This window comes from Nomascus leucogenys, chromosome 5 (assembly GCF_006542625.1).
Source record: "Nomascus leucogenys isolate Asia chromosome 5, Asia_NLE_v1, whole genome shotgun sequence".
NCBI lineage: Eukaryota > Metazoa > Chordata > Mammalia > Primates > Hylobatidae > Nomascus > Nomascus leucogenys.
In genome coordinates, this window is record NC_044385.1 from 39,440,531 (window position 1) to 39,459,315 (window position 18,785).

At 39.6% G+C, this 18,785-nt stretch overlaps 1 protein-coding gene across 1 annotated transcript in view; it reads right to left on the reverse strand.

Annotated features, from left to right (window-relative positions):
* Nucleotides 1–662: 662 nt before the first annotated feature.
* Nucleotides 663–18,785, reverse strand: part of C5H1orf87 (chromosome 5 C1orf87 homolog) — an 85,214-nt gene continuing 67,091 nt past the window's right edge. Inside the window, exons 10-12 of the mRNA XM_003265155.2 lie at nucleotides 11,613–11,692; nucleotides 8,146–8,353; nucleotides 663–1,102 (exon numbers count right to left, since the gene is read on the reverse strand). Of these exons, the coding sequence (XP_003265203.2) occupies nucleotides 942–1,102; nucleotides 8,146–8,353; nucleotides 11,613–11,692 (449 nt within the window). The 3' untranslated portion in view covers nucleotides 663–941. The remainder of the gene's footprint in view (nucleotides 1,103–8,145; nucleotides 8,354–11,612; nucleotides 11,693–18,785) is intronic.

Consider the following 18,785-nt stretch of genomic DNA (forward strand, 5'->3'; position numbering starts at 1 on the left):
TTGTTCATTTTGTCTGGCACAGAGATTGGAAACTCAGTACCCTGATCACCCAGTATTAGTGATAGTGCTGGGAGCACATTGTCTCTGAAGGTCCAGGCCAGTGTTTCTTCAATGAGCTCATGCTACCTGTATGGTGTGATACGTGTGTAACTGTGTGCTATGTGAGTGGTGCAAAGTCAGGGGGGATGTTACGAACAGAAGAACTATGGGAAATGATGGAAAGTTCCACCTGGTTTTCCTGTCCAGGCAGAGCAGAGGATGTTACCTATTCCCAAAACCCTTTGTCCCAAGGAGTCCTTCCTCAGAACTTCTAGCTGGGACTGTTGGAAAATACTCCTGGAGACAGTGTAACGTTGTTTAGTTTTGTACTGCAGAAAATATTGGACTTGTTCAGAAAACATCACTTGAAATGGTTCTTCTACTGCTTAAGATTAAGATAGTGTATTGGTAATACTTTTATTTTTCTTATGGTGTGGAAATCCTTCCCAGAATAATGACCAGGAGAAGGTATGATTTACCTATCCAAAAACGATGTTCATAGGTCTACTAGGTTCCAGGTACTGTGGGGAAGTGGCAACATGTAATGTGTTTTTTACTGTGTGGAATTGTGCGGTTTGAAACAACATAGTTTGATTAGCAATGCAGGAAAAAAATCAAACACGTAATATTAATAATAAGTTTTATTAAAACAGAAGGAGATTCGAAGTAGCTGGGTTCTCACCACATCAAAAGATAAAACTAGGTTTCCTCTGATCACTCTGAGCTGCTTATGAGCGAGCATCATAGCCAGAAACTAAGTCCAAATCAAAAGCATCTACAATAGCTGCCTCGGCCTCCACTCTGACAATGCCTCCGCCACTACACTCAGGCTGGGGAGAAACACGTGTCTGGGTAAAAAGGGAGCTAAGGGAAACATCTGTTCTCACAATATGGACTTGTTATCATAGCTCCTTTAAGTACCGCAGCGCTGGCTCCAAGAGCATATTTTCTCCCGAACGGAATCTGCGCAAGGCCTGCTCGATTTTCTGAGGGCTCAGGGACAGGTTGTAAATGAGATTGTAGTTGTGAATGAGGCGTCTGGCTCGTTCCTTCTCCAGAACTCCTGTGATTGGATTGGGTAGGTGGAAGGTTTTTTAAAGAGGATGGAGGGAAAACAGAGAAAACCATAAATTAGCTTGAATGACTTCCAGGTAAAGACTAAACGCTAATATTTTGCAATTTTAAGCTTCTTAAAAATCAAGTGGCATCTTAAAAAATATTTATAGTCGTGGGTATGCATCATAGATTTCAGGAAGAATCTGAGGGTGATTTCAGGAGAGAGAGAACAAGATGGGATCCAATAAGATCCATAGATAAATTCTAAAGCAATTCAGGCTTTTCTTTGTAACTTTAAAACTTGTAAGGCCAATTTTTGAAACACTGGGGATGCCTAGCAAAAGTAATTTCTAATTGTCCTGAGTTCTTTTTATCTTGTTAAAGTCTCCAAACACATTCCTAAACATGCAGGGATTAAACAAACAGCTTATTTTTAAAATGCATTTCTCTAAATGTATTTATAGATGTTCTTTGGTATCCACAGGGATTAGGTCCATAATATTCCCCTCCCCAACAGTGATACCTACACCTATGGATGCTCAAACCCCAATATAAAATGGAGTAGTATTTGCATGTAACCTATACACATTCTCCCATGTACTTTAAACCATCTCTAGATTACTTGTAACACCTAATACAATGCAAATGCAATACAAATAGTTGTTATACTGTGTTTTAAAATTCATACTTTGTTTTTTGTTGTCATGTCATTATATTTTATTTCTATTTCTTAAAATATTTTTGATATGCAGTTGGTTGAATCTGTAGTTGTGGAATACAAAGATGCAGAGGACTGACTGTCCTGTGACTCCCTCCAGCTTGCTGTGCAATCACAGGTGAAGCATCTAACTTCTCATAGCTCAGAGTTTGAATCTGTGTAATAGAGATGGTAATGTGTATGACTGCAGGATATGCTCTGGTACCCACACATTATATATGCCAATACCAATGTCAGTATGCTTTCCATGTTGAGATTGGGTAGATTTTGATGGCTGTTGGGAGGAGTCGCAGTGTAGACCACGGCATCACTGAAGATCAATAACTCACTCATAAGCCCCTAATTGCAAGGATCTATGTGTCAGATACTGTGCTTGGGAATACAGAAGATTTAGAGAATTGTTCTGCTACCTCTGGAAGTTCTGTGTCCCGTGGGGGAGAGAAGTTATTTAGAAAATTAACTGGGATACAACAATAATAATTATAATAACCAATATTTAAATATAAAATTTACTATGTTCCAGGAACTGCTCCAAGCATTTCACCAATATTAACTAATTGAGTCCCTACAATAACTCATTTCACAGAGGCAGAAACTAAAGCCTAGAGACTGCAAGTCCCTTGATTGCCTGAGGTTAACCACTACAGTACGTTATGGAATGAGGGGAAAGAGATTGCTTCAAGTAGGGGTCATTTTATTTATTTATTTATTTATTTATTTATTTATTTATTTATTATTTTGAGACAGGGTCTTACTCTGTTGCCCAGGCTGGAGTACAGAGGCACGATCATGGTTCACTGTAGTCTCGATCTCCTAGGCTCAAGGGATCCTCCCACCTAAGCCACATGAGTAGCTGGGATTGCAGGTATGTGCCATCACTCTCAGCTAATATTTTTATTTTTTGTAGCGAAGTTTCACTATGCTGCCCAGACTGGTCTTGAATTCCTGAGCTCAAGCAATCCTCCCCCTTATGCCCCTCAAAGTGCTGGGATTATAGGCATGTGCCACTGTGCCCGGCCTCTTTTACTGTCCTTCATGTGTGCGAACTGTAAGAGTGATGGTGAAATTCCTTCTTAAAGAATCCAGAGGCAGTGCCTTGTCATTTTGCGGAAAGCCACTACTAGTCCATTAGAGTTGGGCAATGGTAGATACTTATCATCTCAGTTTAAGATACCAAATATTACTCATTTTTAAATATGCAAGTACTATTGTGCATGGTGCCACCTTCTCAACTACTCTTTAATGGCTATTCTTAACAGTAGGCCACAATAGGTGGGGTCCTAATTTATTCTGTTCTATTCCAGTGTGTTCATTTTCTATTCTGTTCTGGTTTGTTCATTGCCTATTTATTGTCTGTCTCTCTCATTAGAACAGTGGTCCTTTCATTTATGTAAACCTCATTCTTTGAGTTGGCCAATTGCATCTTCGAAGTTTTCTGGGTAGGATGGCTGCTGTCAGTCCTGTCTAGGTTTGCTTCCTCTGGCCATTTCTCCACACCCTGCCTCTGGAAATATAAGACATGGATTTGGAATAAGTTTATGACTGTAAGAAAAAAAATGAGTGAGGTGTGGTGGCGTGCACCAACTAAGGTGGGAGGATCATTTGAGCCTGGGAGGTCGAGGCTGCAGTGAGTTGTGATCATGCCACTGCATTCTAGCCCAAGCAACAGGGTGAGGCCCCTGTCTCAAATAAATAAATAAATAAATAAATAAATAAATGTCAAAAGAAGAAAGAAAGAGGGAAAGAAGGAAAAGAAAATAGGGGTAAATTGTGTGAAAATCAATAAAATATTAAGTTCACACAGTATCCAGTACTAGTAAGAACTCAATAATGTGAAATTTTACTATAGGATAATTATAATAATTATGTCATCAAAATTATTTTAAAAATATATAAACATTATATATGTAATTGCTTATTAAAATAGATAGCATTTAGTTTATATTTTAATTAAAAATTAAAAGTTATGTTAAAAAATACATCTAGGAATCACAATAGTATTTTCTATCTTCTAAGCTTTACCATTGATAGAAGATTCCTAGAGTCAAACAAAAAGTCCACTGAATGAAATTTGTATCTGTCTAATTTACTCTGTCATTAGGGGATGCCCAGAACAGCTGCAGAAAATAGCCCTTACAATCCATCTTAGTGTTGGAAAGCCTGTCTTTTCTAACCAGAACCAAAATTAAAAAAAATGAAGAATCCTTTTTTTTTTTTTTGAGATGGAGTTTCGCTCTTGTTGCCCAGGCTGGAGTGCAGTGGCGTGATCCTGGCTCACTGCAACCTCCACTTCCTGGGTTCAAGCGATTTTCCTGCCTCAGCCTCCTGAGTAGCTGGGACTACAGGCGCCCGCCACCACGGCCGGCTCATGTTTGTATTTTTAGTAGAGACGGGGTTTCACCATGTTGGCCAGGCTGGTCTCGAACTCCTGACCTCAGGTGATCCACCTGCCTTGGCCTCCCAAAGTGCTGGGATTACAGGCGTGAGCCACTGCACCCCACCATAAGAACATTTTCGGCCGGGCGCGGTGGCTCATGCCTGTAATCCCAGCACTTTGGGAGGCTGGGGCGGGCGGATCACGAGTTCAGGAGATCGAGACCATCCTGGCTAACACAGTGAAACCCCGTCTCTACTAAAAATACAAAAAATTAGCCGGGCGAGGTGGCGGGTGCCTGTAGTCCCAGCTACTCGGAAGGCTGAGGCAGGAGAATGGCGTGAACCCCGGGGGGCGGAGCCTGCAGTGACCCGAGATCGCGCCACTGCACTCCAGCCTGGGCCACCGCAAGACTCTGTCTCAAAAAAAAAAAAAAAAAAAAAAAAAAAAAGAATCTTTTCAACATCAACTTCATTGTACAGTATACAAAGAACTTTCAACCTTTTATCTCATTTGATCCTTTCTCACATCTGGGAAGTATGTTTTATTATTATCAGTTTTACTTTGTAGATGAGGAAACAGGCGAAGAGAACGTAAGTGACTGGCTTTTACGGATCAACAACTGGTGGAGTCTGGATTTGAATCTAAACCTTCTGATAAAAAAAACCAAGCAAAACCGTGTGCTCTTTCTAGTATGTCATGGGACTGGCTGTAGTGGGGATTCATGGAGAGCTGGGCTTGAATTATGGCTCATCATCATACTGGCTATTATTTTATCACTTCAAGCTTGGCTTTCTTCTCTGTAAATAAGGCTACTAATCCCTTCAGCATGTTGTTGATGTGAGGATTTAGTGATGTAGTATATGTAAAGTCCAGGCTAATGCAGAGGAATTTCTTTAAGGCTCTCATTGCATTCTCCTTCCTTGAACTCTAAAACATTTTCTATTTAGCTTTTACTTCACTGGGAAAATTCCAAATGCAACATTCACCCAGACATTTATCTTAACCACTGTTTTTTTTTCTTTAGAAAACATGACCAGTTATTCATACTCATTCCTTATCCCTTCTCCTCAAGGCTATTTTGTTGACAACCCCCATTAGAGAATAAGCACAGTAGGTTCCCAGAAGCACTGATGTGATGATGGATGGCCTGTCCTCATCCTGGATGAAGAACATGCTGGCCTACATATTTCTTTGCACATAATAAAGAATAGTGATTCATCCATGGGCAAAGCAGATATCATCTGCTCAGCATCTAGAATGGGGCTATGGTGGTCTGCTAAGTACTGTGGGTTAATAAACCAACAAAGTGACCTCAGTTAATCCTCTTTCCTCATTAAAGACAGTTGTAGATTTTCCCAGATCTGGCTGACACATTCCTTGGCTGTTGAGGAACTAATGAATTTCATGGAAACAGAGAAAACAGGCATAAATAGTGAAGAGGCCATGAGAAAGGCATTTCAAATCTGTCGGAATCTGCCTCCAAAGTCAACAAACTCCGTTTTTCCTCAGAACGGTTCAGAAGCATGAGAAAGCTCCCAGTCTTTGGAGAGTGTCTTAGCAACTAAGTTTATGATCCATTATCCACTACCACAAGTAAGCATTTGTTTCTTTAGAAATGTCATTTGTTTTTAAATGTTTTGTTATTGCTTGTAACCTCATCACCACTCTCATAGCCCTGTTGTGAATACCCAGACTCAGGGTTATTTCAATAACCTTTTCATCTCCTTCTCTCCAGTACCTTCCCTAAATCATCCATCTCACCTTGCATTATGCCTTCCTCTGCATGTATGTTGGGATACTGGGTAAAGAATGAAGCCTCATCCTATCCCTTATGGTTCATAATAGGTTCTCAACTTTACTGTATGTCCAACATCCACCTCCAGTCCTGTCTTGGTACTCACTTCTCCATCATACTCATTCTCACCTTCTAACTTTTGCAGGAGATGACTTCAAACTCAGGATGACCTGTCCAACTATCCAAATTCTACCTGAAGTCTCAGCTCAAGTTCTTTCTCTCCCTTGGAGTCCTCTCTTTGTCCCAAGCCTCGCATTAGATGGTGAGCCTCATTTAATACCTTCACTTTCCTTTTGACTCTTGAACTCTTATTTGTGCCTTCATTGTCTCAAACTCTTGGGCTCAAGTGATCTTCCCACCTCAGCCTCCCAAAGTGCTGGGATTACAGGCATGAGCCACCATGCCCAGCCATGTACCTTCATTTGTAATACTTAATGCTGTGTTTTAATTTTGTTTGTTTACTGGCACTGAACTATTGCTAGTCTCTGTGTCTTACCTAAAGGTAAGCTCCTTGAGGCCAGAGACCATGTCTCATCCTTTCCGGTTTTCCTCTTGGTTCAGCCTCTAACACAATTCTAGGCTCAGAACAGATTTTTAATAAATAACTTTATAATTCAACCAGATGAATCTTTCAATTAAAAATTTCAGGTTTTTTTTCTCTTTGGTATAATTATTAAGAGTCCTTGGATTTTGTATGGCAATTATACTTCCTGTGGTCTAGAATTAAGTTGCTTTGGAAATTCAAAGCAAAACAAAAACATACAAAGAGAATGAAAAGACAGACATTGCTATTGTCATGTGATTACTTCTAGATGGTACTAATGTGTACACCAACTCTTCATGAACAAAGTAAATAAGACAGTTTGGGACTATGGCTTTGCACTCTGACGTGGTTCTAGATTTCATTCTCTCTCTCCTTTCCACTTTCCCTTATTTCACTTTCTCCTTCATTCTGCACATAGTCATCAAGGATCCTTCTGAAGTACAACTTCATTACACCACTCCTCTGCTTAGAAACTCTCCGTGCTCTCATTATCTTTGAATTGACTCCAAATTCCTTGGTCTGGCATTTAAAATCTTTCAATATCTGGCCCCATTCTTTATTTCCATCTTTATCGTTTAATATTCTTTTTAATAGCCCCTATATTGAGCACCCTGCACCGAGCTTCACACACAGCATTTGCACCTTTGCCAGAAAAGGCTATTTAATTCCTTTGTGACCAAACTGCATTTTAAGTTTAATGATCAATTTAACCTTAACAAAGCCTTCCATGATGACCCCACCAGGAAGAAATTCACTTTTCTCTGAATGCCCACAGAGCATACTCTAACAACATTTATCACCATCTATCTTGGATTTGGTTATTTACGCACATTGGCTCATGTATTTGTTTCCTCAAAACAAAACTGTGCAAGGTGCCAGGGATAAAAAAGGAAGATAGTCTACTGGTGAGATAGTAATAAGCCCCCAAATAAAAATATACAATACGTTGCATATGATGATGGATGTTAAAGAATCCTAAGAAGCCATAGGAAAGTTGGCCTAGATCTGTCTGGGAGTCTCAGGGGAATCGTGTTTGAATTCAAACATGAAAGATGTTTAGGTATTGATTAGCCAGGGGACAAGATGGGGAGTTAGTGGGGGGTGGGGTAGGTAGAGAGGAAACAAAGAGCTCAGATGAAAGACTGGGAGTTAGAAATGGCACAGGCATGTGCGAGACAAGGCCTGCTCGAGGCAAGGCAAGTTATTCATTATGACTGGGCAGGACGTGCTGAGAGAATATCAATAGTAGGAGGAGAGATTGGCCAGGTGGATAGGGACCAGACTTTGCCTTGCTAAGGAGTTTGGAGTTCAACCTCTTATCAGTGGGGTGTCTCTGAGGTATTTTAATCAGAGGAATTATAAAATTGGATTGTGGGTTTACTTTTTGGCAGTAGGGTGCAGGAAGTATTGGGAATACAAAGAAATTATAAGCAACCTGGTATGGGATTCCTGTCTGATTCGTCTTCATATTTCTGGATTGTGCTCAGCACAGTGCAGGGCACATGATTTATATATTAATTGTATCATTTGTTCAAGAGGCAAAAGAAAATGAGGTGCCTACTTGTAGACTAGAACACAAATAGAAAGCTATGCCAGCTTTACAATTCATACTTCACCTGTGTTACTCAGATCACACAGGTAGAGGGCATTTTCCAGCTTCCTGAACCTGTCTATCCACGTCTCACATTCCTCAGCCTCATTCTTCACAGCTGGATTCACGAAGGGCTGGGAGACTGGCCTGATCTTTAAAGCTTTCAGAGGATCTTTGCAGGCTGAAGTTTCAGCAGGAGAGCTTTCTGGCTGCAGCTCCTCTTCTGGAGTTTTCTACCAAAACAACAAAAGCATTGGCAACACATTCACCACCCAGAGCTTCTCCAATCTCTTGGCCAAAGATGAGGCCACACAACTAGCAAGATTTATAGCAAGGTTTGACTTTGGAAAGCTAAGAGGACGAGCTTCAAATATTCAGTGCCATAAGATCATATCTGTGAAATCTTGCTGGATACAAACATGTTAAGTGTGTGTGTCTAAAGAGAAGGGTGACATCATGATTTTTATTCAGTTTTCATTTTTGACTTGCATGAAGCAAAGAACTTTGTAACTGACTGAGGCTTTTCATGACGTTCTACTCTGTTTTCTACTAGTGGGGTCTGCAGGGGGTAGACTTCAGACAATGCTCATACTTCTTGATAGAAATACCTCTGGGTCATGAGTGTGAGGTTTTTGACAAAAGATGATCGAAACAATAATGATATTATCTTAGGCTTGTGGGTCCATTTTAAAGGATGTTAAAGCACTCTTAGTCTGCCAGTCCTGTTCATTTAGCAAAGGAGGCTGGGGCCCAGAAAGTACAAGTGGTTTACTAAGATCACACACATCTTAGAGTAGACCTAAGACTAGAAGCAGGGCATAAAGGCTAGCTCATCTTAGTGTCCTAACCTCATTGCCAGTACAAAATAGAGGTGTTTTAGAATGAAATAGACACATGAGTCCCAGCAGTGCCATATAAGGCATTCTGACCTTTACCATGTGCAGAGAGTGGGCATCTATTATTTGATCTGCCCAGCCCACCTTTTGCAGAAATTGCCCTTCCTGCTGATCCACACGGCTGTAGAAAGAACTGCCATGTTCTATCTGCATAGTTTAGGACTGGGCATCTAATACAAAATGAACCAAAAACCCATTGTCCAGGAATTTTGGTACTATTTGTGAGAGAAAAATGCAGGTGATTATGTGTGAGATATTGGAACTCCAGCAGGTTTTCCATTTTGTGTACTGCAAATGAGAAAAAGCTCTACTGAGAAAGAAAGAGAGAATATGAAGCTGACAACAGAGAGAAGAAAAAAGATATAGGAAGTCTTGATGGTGTTAGAGTCTCTGGTTTTAGTTCAATGTTGCATTTCTGTCCTTTGAGAGCATAATATGCTTCTCTATTCTTCCAATAAATTAAGCTAGTAGAGTTGGTTTTGTTCATTGCAATCTAAATATTCCTAACTAATTCACCATAAAATTATGCCTCTAACTTTTGTATACCATCTGTGTTCCCCCAACTTTCAAATGTCTGAATTTTTCCAATTTTGTACCTTTGTCTCAAACTTCTCATATATAAGCTGTGAGAATCCCAAAGCCCTAAAGAATTGTAAGTGCAATAAGAAGCCAAATTCTGAGTTGCTTAACAAACATGGATTAAGTTGCTGCTGGGGAATGTAAAGAATTCTTTTGTTTGAGATCATGGAATGCTATATGAAATTGTACCCACATGGATGACAAACAACCAGTACGTCTTAAGGGATTCCTATAAAAAGAATTCTACTTTGATAAAATCAATTTTGGGAAAAGCAGAAAGTTTTGATATAGTAAATTAGAATAGTGATTCTTATTCTTTGTTTAGAGCATTGGACTACTTTAGAAATCGGATGAAAGCTTTAGAAAATCTGAGCAGATTAATGCACATTTGCATACATTTTGATGGATAATTTTAGAGAGATCACAGGTGCCCTTGGATCTGAGAAATTAAGTAGTTTTATATTTCTTTAGATAGTTCAACACTCTCTCTTTGACCACTGAAGACAAGGACAAGGGGAGATTTGTAGGGACCTGAATCAGACTTCAGCAAGTAACTAACAATGTAACTAATACATCCTTCACTGTTTTGGTCCCACTGTATCTAGATGAAGTTCACATTCCTTGGGTGGCACACAAAACCATTTATATTCTGGTTCTTGCTTATCTACCCAGCTAATCTTCTTTTAGTCCTATATACATATCATCTTCTTTGGCCACAAAAACCTGAAAAATTGAAGCTGTTTTATACCATTTTGCCTTTATAATGCTGTTACTTCTGTTCTAAAAACCCTTCTTGCCATATACGCCTTGATTGTTTGGGTTCTTACTCATTCTTCAAGACTTGGCTAATTGTTTACTTCCTGTGGGATGCCTTCCCCAACAGCCCCAGGCTGGGCAAGAAGTGATTCTTTGTAGCTCCCCAACCCATCACAGCACTCCTACTGGATGTTGTCTATGTCTGTCTCAAGTATTACCTCTACCAGAGATCCAGAGGTTGGGCCTGTGAGAGAGTTTTTAATGTATCCTTGAGGTCTGGCTAGTGGCTGGCACACAGTAGGTTGTCAAGACATGTTTGATGAGAGAATAAGTGAATGAATGAATGATTTTCTCAGGGACAATAGGAAACTTGCTTTACCAGACCCCTGCTTCAATTTCTCTTTCTAAAAAGTGGGACAATCAATTCTGTTTGTACAGGAATGTGAGAAGAATCAATTATCGCAGAGATGCAATAAATTCCTTAAACAAGAGGCAAAATAAAAGAGCAAAGTATATTTTTTATAATCTTATTCACAACAGACTTAACACTCAAGGAGAAAAGCATTTGCTGTTGTTTCTTGCATGGCAAGAGGCTTGCCAAAATGGGTACTATTTTCTAAAATATTTCAACGTGTGAAGTGCATGAGGAGGCCTCCCGTCATTTTAAGATGAATTATGTTCTAATCCGGGCATTTAAAAAACAACAACAGAAAAACTCAGGCTGTTTTTAAATTCTGTCTACAACTTCTCCTGGCTAAATGCTGGGAATATTAAAATGGGTTTTAACTGCTTGCCAGATTTTTTTCTTTCTTTCTTCTTTTTAATCAGAGAGGCTATTACATTTTAAAGTGTGGTGTCTGGGGAAAAGGTCACCCTCAGTTTCTGGAAGTTGGAATTAAGATGTTAAAATAGATCTCATAACCACTCTTTATTTTGATGGCAGTTTGTGAATCAGTCACAAGCTTTGGAAGGACACCCAGACGTGTGCTACAAGTCCAATTTCTTGGGGCAGGTGGCAAGCCCATCACCAAGTGATGGCAATAGGTTTCTGCAATCCAGCAAGGACAGCAACTAACCCACACTCGAGTGGTTCTTTTGCCTCCTTCTTTGCCCACGGAGAATCTTGAAGTCAAAGACAATCTGACATCAAGGGTTTGGGAGAAAATCAAAACCCACAGGAGAGAGCCCCATCCAGCATCAGAGAAAAGGCCGAGTATCCATGAAAACCTTCCCCCAAACTCTATATACCCCAGGTGCATACCATATGTTCAGTTTTGCGTTGAGACATCTCAGGGACTTCAGGCTCCATTGGAGGGGCGGGAACTTTCTTTTCATTCTTCACTGAACAACAATGAAAAAAAAAAATGGAAGGGTTTAGCTTGGTCTCTTCATGTAACACACACATATACACAAGGCAACAGCAGCAACAAAAAAATGGAGGCTTTGCTCTGTGGGTGGCATAGTGTTAGGTAATGGAACACTCAGATGAGTGAGAAAAACCTGGTTCCCACCCTGATGGACCTCAGATTTGGAAGTAGATATTAAACAATTACTCTAAATTATTATTTAGTTACAAGTTACTATAAATTAAAGAAAAATATGAGAAAATAGGGAAGCATTTAAACTTATTTGGGGGCGGGGGTAACAGTGGTGGGGGTTTCGGAGGAAGTGACACAAATTCGCAACCTGAAGGATTGGTTTTAGTTGTGTTTGTAGCACTTATCACTACTGAAGAGGAGTTATCCAGGCAAAGGTGATGGTAGTGATGCACACAGAGTAGAGAGTTCCGGAAAAGCAGAGACAACAACCTGTAGAAAGGCCCTAAGAAAGGCTTGTGTAATTTAGGGAGTTGAAGGGATGTCTTCCTGTGGTGCTGCCTCTTAAGAACCTCTGCCCCTCCTTTTACACACACGTGCACCCAAAGGACCAGGAACAACCTTTCTGATCTTCCTTCCTTGCTACTTTGAATGGTCAGTGGTACTGGACGGGAAGAGGTTGAACAGCCTCATCCCTAATCCAGTGGATTCTGTTTTCCAGGTACTACTTGCTGCATGCTGCTGCCTTCATGAATAGAAGAGATTTCCACAGGATGCAGGAAAAACACAAACACACATTAAGACCTGTGGAAATCCTCTAAGCCTTATTGTAGGTATCCGTCATTGATCACTCAGTACTTTCCACCTGACTTGGTGACTAATTTATTTTGCAAGTCTGTGTGATGACCATACAGCACAGGTTTCTGGGAGCCTCGGCTTTATTATTCAGTGCATAATTCAGATATGCCATTAACAAATGTATATTATTTCTAAATTGAGTCTCACTATCTTTAATAAAAATGATTTAATCAATAAATTTTAAACAAAGACGCAGTGTACCATAGTGGTTGAGAGTACAATCTCGAGCTAGATGCCTTGGCATTGATTCCTGGCTTTGTTCCTTGCTAGCTGCATGACCTTGAGCAAGTTACTTGGCCTCTCTGTGCCTCAGTTTCCTCTTCTGTATAAAGGGGATAATGACACCTATAGGCTATTGTAAGGATTACATGGACTAGAAAGTGTAAAGCAAGTGCCTGAAACACAGCAAGTGTTCAGTGAATGTTAACTAACAGTGTTATCTAGGTAAGGATATTTTTATAAATAAATTCATATATCAATTTAAAAGCCATTTGTTATATGGATTTTTAGCATCACACTTAACAAATCATTGTGAAAGTTCTCCCTCAGTTTCTTGATGAAGAAGACATGTGATTTCATAACCTTCTTTGAAGCCCCAGCACCCCTCATTAGAATTAAATACTCAATGAATGCATGCTGAATAAATGATCATGTGTCCTAATACATAGTTTGAAAAATAAAGTCACTAGATATTTAGTGCCATTTTTCCAAATTCTTTTCCAGTCCTGGGGGAGGGGTGATTTTTCTCTGTATTTCTTTATCCTCTCACATCTACCCCAGATGCTATATAGAGCAAACCTTAATAGTGGCTAAATGAAGAGTATGATGGCATCCAGTTAGGGCAGCCTTTCAAGGCAGATCTTATTTGATCTGTTGAACGTTTAAGTTGTCATGAGAACCCATCCTCAACTAGTAGCATTGGCTCCTGCTTATTTCAACCAATATGTGAAAGAAAAGCTTTCTGTTTATTATCAAAGATTCAAAATACTCTGAATCATACAGCTGTCCTGTTAAAGAGATTCTTGGAGCAGTATGTGGGGAAAGGGGAGGAGGATGAACAGACAGACGTAACATCTAACCCTGATTCTTCTCTTTACCAGCTTCAAGCTTTTGGGTCTTAATTCTTTCGTTTGTGAAATTACAGAAATTTGCAATAATACTGTGGAGATTAAAGAAAAAACCTATGTAAAATACCTAACACAGGGAAGATGCTCAATTCAAGGTATTATTATCAGTTGTTGTGTTATTATTATTATGTGTCCTTAAGCAAATCGAGTTTCCCCAGAGAAGAGAAACTAACACGTGCCAGACATTTTTTGGGACACTGTTCAATGCATTATCCTTTTAAAAATAAGATCTAGAACCTAAACTTTGTCCTAGCCCCATTCCTCTCTACTGTCTGCACTTCTAAAACTTCCATTAGGAAAAAATACATACTAGTCCACTTAGTCTCTTTTAAGCTTCCCTTTCTCTTTCCTTATACCTAACAGCATATAAAAAGGTAATGGCTTGCACATGTAAAAATTGTTTGAAAAACCTGAGGCAGAGCTATTTATTTTTTCTTTCTAACACAGCAAGAAGGATAAATAATAACCATCTGTCTAGTCCACCAGTTGAAGATTTGTACCAGAGGAAATAAGCCAAGCTGGCTTCTAGAGATTTCCAGGTGTTGGAGGGCCAGGTTTTACAGGGTTTCCAGTGGGCTCTGATAGTTACATAGCCAGCGCTCCTGTCTGCCCTCACTAATGACTTGAAATCAGTAGCCTTTAGCACTGGCTGCATGTTAGACCCACCTGGGCAGCTTTAAAAATTACCAGTGCTCAGGCGTCACACCAGACCAATTAAATCAGAATCTCAGGAGGTGAGAACCCAGCTCAGTACTTTTTAAAAAATTCCCTAGGTGATTCTAAAGTAAAACCAGGATACAGAACAACTGACTTTAATAAAAGCTTCTGGCTTCAGTGGGCCTACTGAATGAAGCTTTTGTGAGAAGGAAACTCATATATGTCAAATATCTATAAATGACAGACATTTCCACATAATCTAAAGAATTAACCCTGTGAGGTAGAAATTATCCCCATTTGACAGATGAGGAAACTGAGGCAATGAACGTTTTAGTTTCCTCTTTAAGACAACAGGGGCAGGGTTACGTCTGTGGCTTGAACTAATTCATTCATGTAACAAACATTTCCGTGCTTACTATATGCTGCTGAGCACTATAGGACAGAATCTTTCCTTCATGGAGTGTGCATTCTGGTGGTGAGAACAAAGAGATGCATCAAAGAATGTCAGGTAGTGATAAGTGCTATAAACACAGCTAAAACCAATGATTAGGGGATGGAAAGTAATGATAGTTGCCACTTTAGATAGAGAATTCATCGATGACCTCTTTAAAGAAGTGACATTTAAATAAAACCCTGAACGGAGGAGAAACAAGAGAGCAAGCTGTGAAAATATATGGGTAAAGAGCATTGGAGGAAAATGTTACAGCAAAGGCAAAGGCCATAAGGCAGGAGTGATTGGTGCATCAAGCAATAACTGAGAGCAGAGCCTGGGTGAGGCAGAATGAAAAGGGAAGAGAAATGGGTGAATTGTTCACAGGGCTAAAAGGCCCCATGGGCCACACCATGTGACTGAAGCTGATTTGTGTGTGTGCGTGTGTGTGTGTGTGCTCTTTAGCATTCATTTTTTTTCCCCTCTAGTGATTCTCTCCTTCATTATCCCCTTCTGAAGATAGCAACTATGTTTTGCTTTGTAGTGACTACTCCTACCCCATCCCAGTGCACTATGGTTTGGTTGGATTGACTCTCCAGTTCCAAGTCCAAGCTTGATCTCTGATTAGTTTAGGCCTATCATGGTATCCCAATCACAGTCTTGGTTCAATGATGGACATAAAACTCAATCTGAGCCTCTATATGAGAAGAAATACTTGTTACAGTTTCTTAGATAGTAAAGTTCTCTCCTTCCTGGGAGAACAACTATCCAAAGAGCATGCTGTGAAGATGTGATGGCCATAGCTACCATAGCTATTTTGCTATTGTAGAATGTCCAAGTAGTTGAGGGACTATCATATAGAGCCTGAAGATGATGCCAACAGCAGGTAAGGCATATCAGAGAGCCAGAAAGATGGCAGATCCTTGATTTTGATATCTGAATGGTTAGATCAAACCATTCCTGCAGCCCTTGCTGCTGCCAGAATTTTCAGCTAAATAAACCAAAACCTCTATATTGTCTGAACCAACTGAGTTTGCTTCTCTTTCCCTTCAATAGAAGTAGTTCTAATTAGTAACTAGTATGAGTATTTTTTTTTCCTTAGTAAAAGGGAGGCCAAGCCTTCACCATTTTTCTGTTTTCTTGAGTGATAGGTCTTCAAGAAATGTTTGAGGGGTGTCAATGAGCCTCTTATGCTACTCCTCATCTCCTTTGAGTTTTCTCTTGTCAGCAGTCATACTTGAGATCATACTTCATTTTTGTGAAATACTATTTTAGACTTCAGACCTTACCATGTTTAGAGGGGCCTAAGCTCTTTTTATATTTGTCTTAATGGGAGTTCATCATATTTCTTAGATCTGTGGCTTAAGGTCTTTTACTACTTTTGGAAGCTTCTCAGTCATAACTGCTTCAACTTCATCTTTATTCTCTTTCTCCTATTTTTCTTTGACTTCAGTTACATGTATGTTAGATGTTGTCACCATTTCCTATGTGTCTCTTGCATACTTTTTTTTTTTTATGACAGGGTCTTACTGTTTTGCACAAGCTGGAGTGTAGTGGCATAACCAGAGCTCACTGCAGCCTTGACCTCATGGGCACAAGTGATCTTCCCACCTCTGCCTCCCAAGTAGCTGGGACTACAGGCATGCACGTCTATGCCTGGCTAATTTCTTTATTATTTGTAGAGACAGGGTTTCACCTTGTTACCCAGGCTGGTCTCAAACTCCAGGGCTCAAGTGATCCTCCCACTTAGGCCTCTCAAAGTGTTAGGACTATGGGTGTGAGCCACAGCACCCAGACTCTTACATACTTTTAAACGTATTATATCCTAATTTTTCATCCATGCTTCAATCTGGATATTTTCTATTGAACTATATTACAGTTCACTGGTCCTCTCATCAGTGATGTCTAATCTGTTAAACCCATCTACTGAGCTTTTAAATTTTAATTTTTATAAATTTAAGTGTAGATATTCCATTTAATTCCTTTTACAGATTCAAATTCTTTGCTGAAAATTCCCCATCTTCTCATTTATTTTCTTGCATATATTAATTATAGTTATTTCAAAATCTATGTCCTGCTTTACATCATCCATGGCAATTTTTAATTGAACCTGGACATATTGTATGAAAAACTTAAGAGATTTTGTATGATACCTCCTTTCACAGAGAGCTTTTCTCCCCCTTCTGTCTGGTAGTTCAGTCTGAATTCCAAGTAAGAGTCTTCAAACAAATCTTCTTTTGTATTTTATCTAATCTTCTAGTTATTCTTGCCAGGAGGTTTGGCTTGCTGGAAAGTAGTCTCTCCTTATCATTAGTGTTAAGTCACAGATATTAAGTATTTATGTGAAAATTATATGTACATTGAAAAACAAGTTCCCAGGATTTTTATGATTCTTAATGATATAAATTTTCTAATAAAGGCAGTATATATAAAATCAGTTATTTTAATTAGGTTAGCATAGCATCTTTGAGTGCAGAAAGGTCCTAGGAAAGAGAAAATTCACAGTTCCACACACCCATAAGGAGTATCTTTCTTTAGTTTCTGTATAATGCCCCTCCTTCACTTTCATAACATTTACCTGTGGAGCTAAAGAATAGACAGAAATAAATGGCTCACTCCGTGCTTAAGAGCATTTAGTCATCATAGATCCAGCAGTACAGAAACGAGAAGAGACTAAGACATCCTCTAAGTAAATAAGCAGTGAGCTATCACAACAGCAATGCAATAGCAACACTACCCCAACCCTGTAGTTCTGGAGAGTGACACGTTGCCTATAAAAATTAGTGATGTGTTGCTTATTTTGTTTGTCAGACTCACAATCACCCTATAAGATCAATAGGGCAGGTTTGCATTTTTCTTTTATATTTTGCCCATTTTAGAGATGAGAAAAATGAGTCAGAGAGAAATAAAATAAGTGTCCCAATATAAGGTAGTTAGTTGTGTGAGACTTCAATTTATCATTTTGCATATTTTTCTGCTATTCCCTACGCTATGGTCTTGTGTACCCCCCCGCCCCAAATTTATATGTTGAATCCCTAATCTCAAAATCTGACTGTATTTGGAGACAGGGCCTTTAAAGAGGTGATTAAGTAAAAATGAAGCTGTTAGGGTGGGCTCTAATCCAATCTGACTGGTGTCCTTATAAGAAGAGGAAATTTAGACCTACAGAGATACCAGGGATGCACACACACAGAGGAAAGCCATGTGAGGACACATCAAGTATCCACCTAGCATCAGAAGAGCTACTGCTATAATGTTTTTCAGCATTCTCAGCCCTAGCCACGTGTGAAACCTCAGGTCAGATGAACAGCCACGTGACATCACTTCAATGGTCTCCTCATTGAAAATATGATGCTTTGTAAGAGATCCAAGTGCAGCCACCTTCTTAGAGCCTTAAATTATGTCGCAGTCCAAGAATCAGCTGTATGAAATCCCCTCTGAAATCCTTCCTCCAGCTGCTTGGCATTTCCGTGGAGACCCTAGAACCATCTGTGTGGTGACACTAGTTACTAGATTCTGATAGTAGTACCCCTTCCTCTATGTTCCCTCAGCCTTAAGGTGGTAGCTGCTTTCTACAGTTACTAATGTCTGGATTACCTCCCTGTAGTGGATTGAATTGTGTCCTCCTCAAAAATATGTTCAAGTCCTAATCACTGGTACCTGTGAATCTGAGCTTATTTGGAAACAAGATCTTTTCAGATGTAATCAAGTTAAGACGAAGTCATTCTACATTAGGGCAGGCCCTACTTAGAATGACTGGTGTCTTTATAAGATAAAGAAGAGGAACACTTGGTTACAGAGATATACAGAAGACAGAAAGAAGAAGGCCTTGAGAAAACAAAGGCAGAGATTGGAGTTACACAATAACAAGTCAAAGGAGGCCTGGGGCTACTAGAAGCTGAAACCGGCAAGAAAGAACTCTTCTCTAGAGTGTTCAGAGAGAGTCTGGCCATGCGTACACCTTGATTTTATATTTCCAGCCTCCAGAACTGTGAGAGAATAAACTTCTATCGTTTTAAGCCACCAAGATTGTGGTATTTTGTATG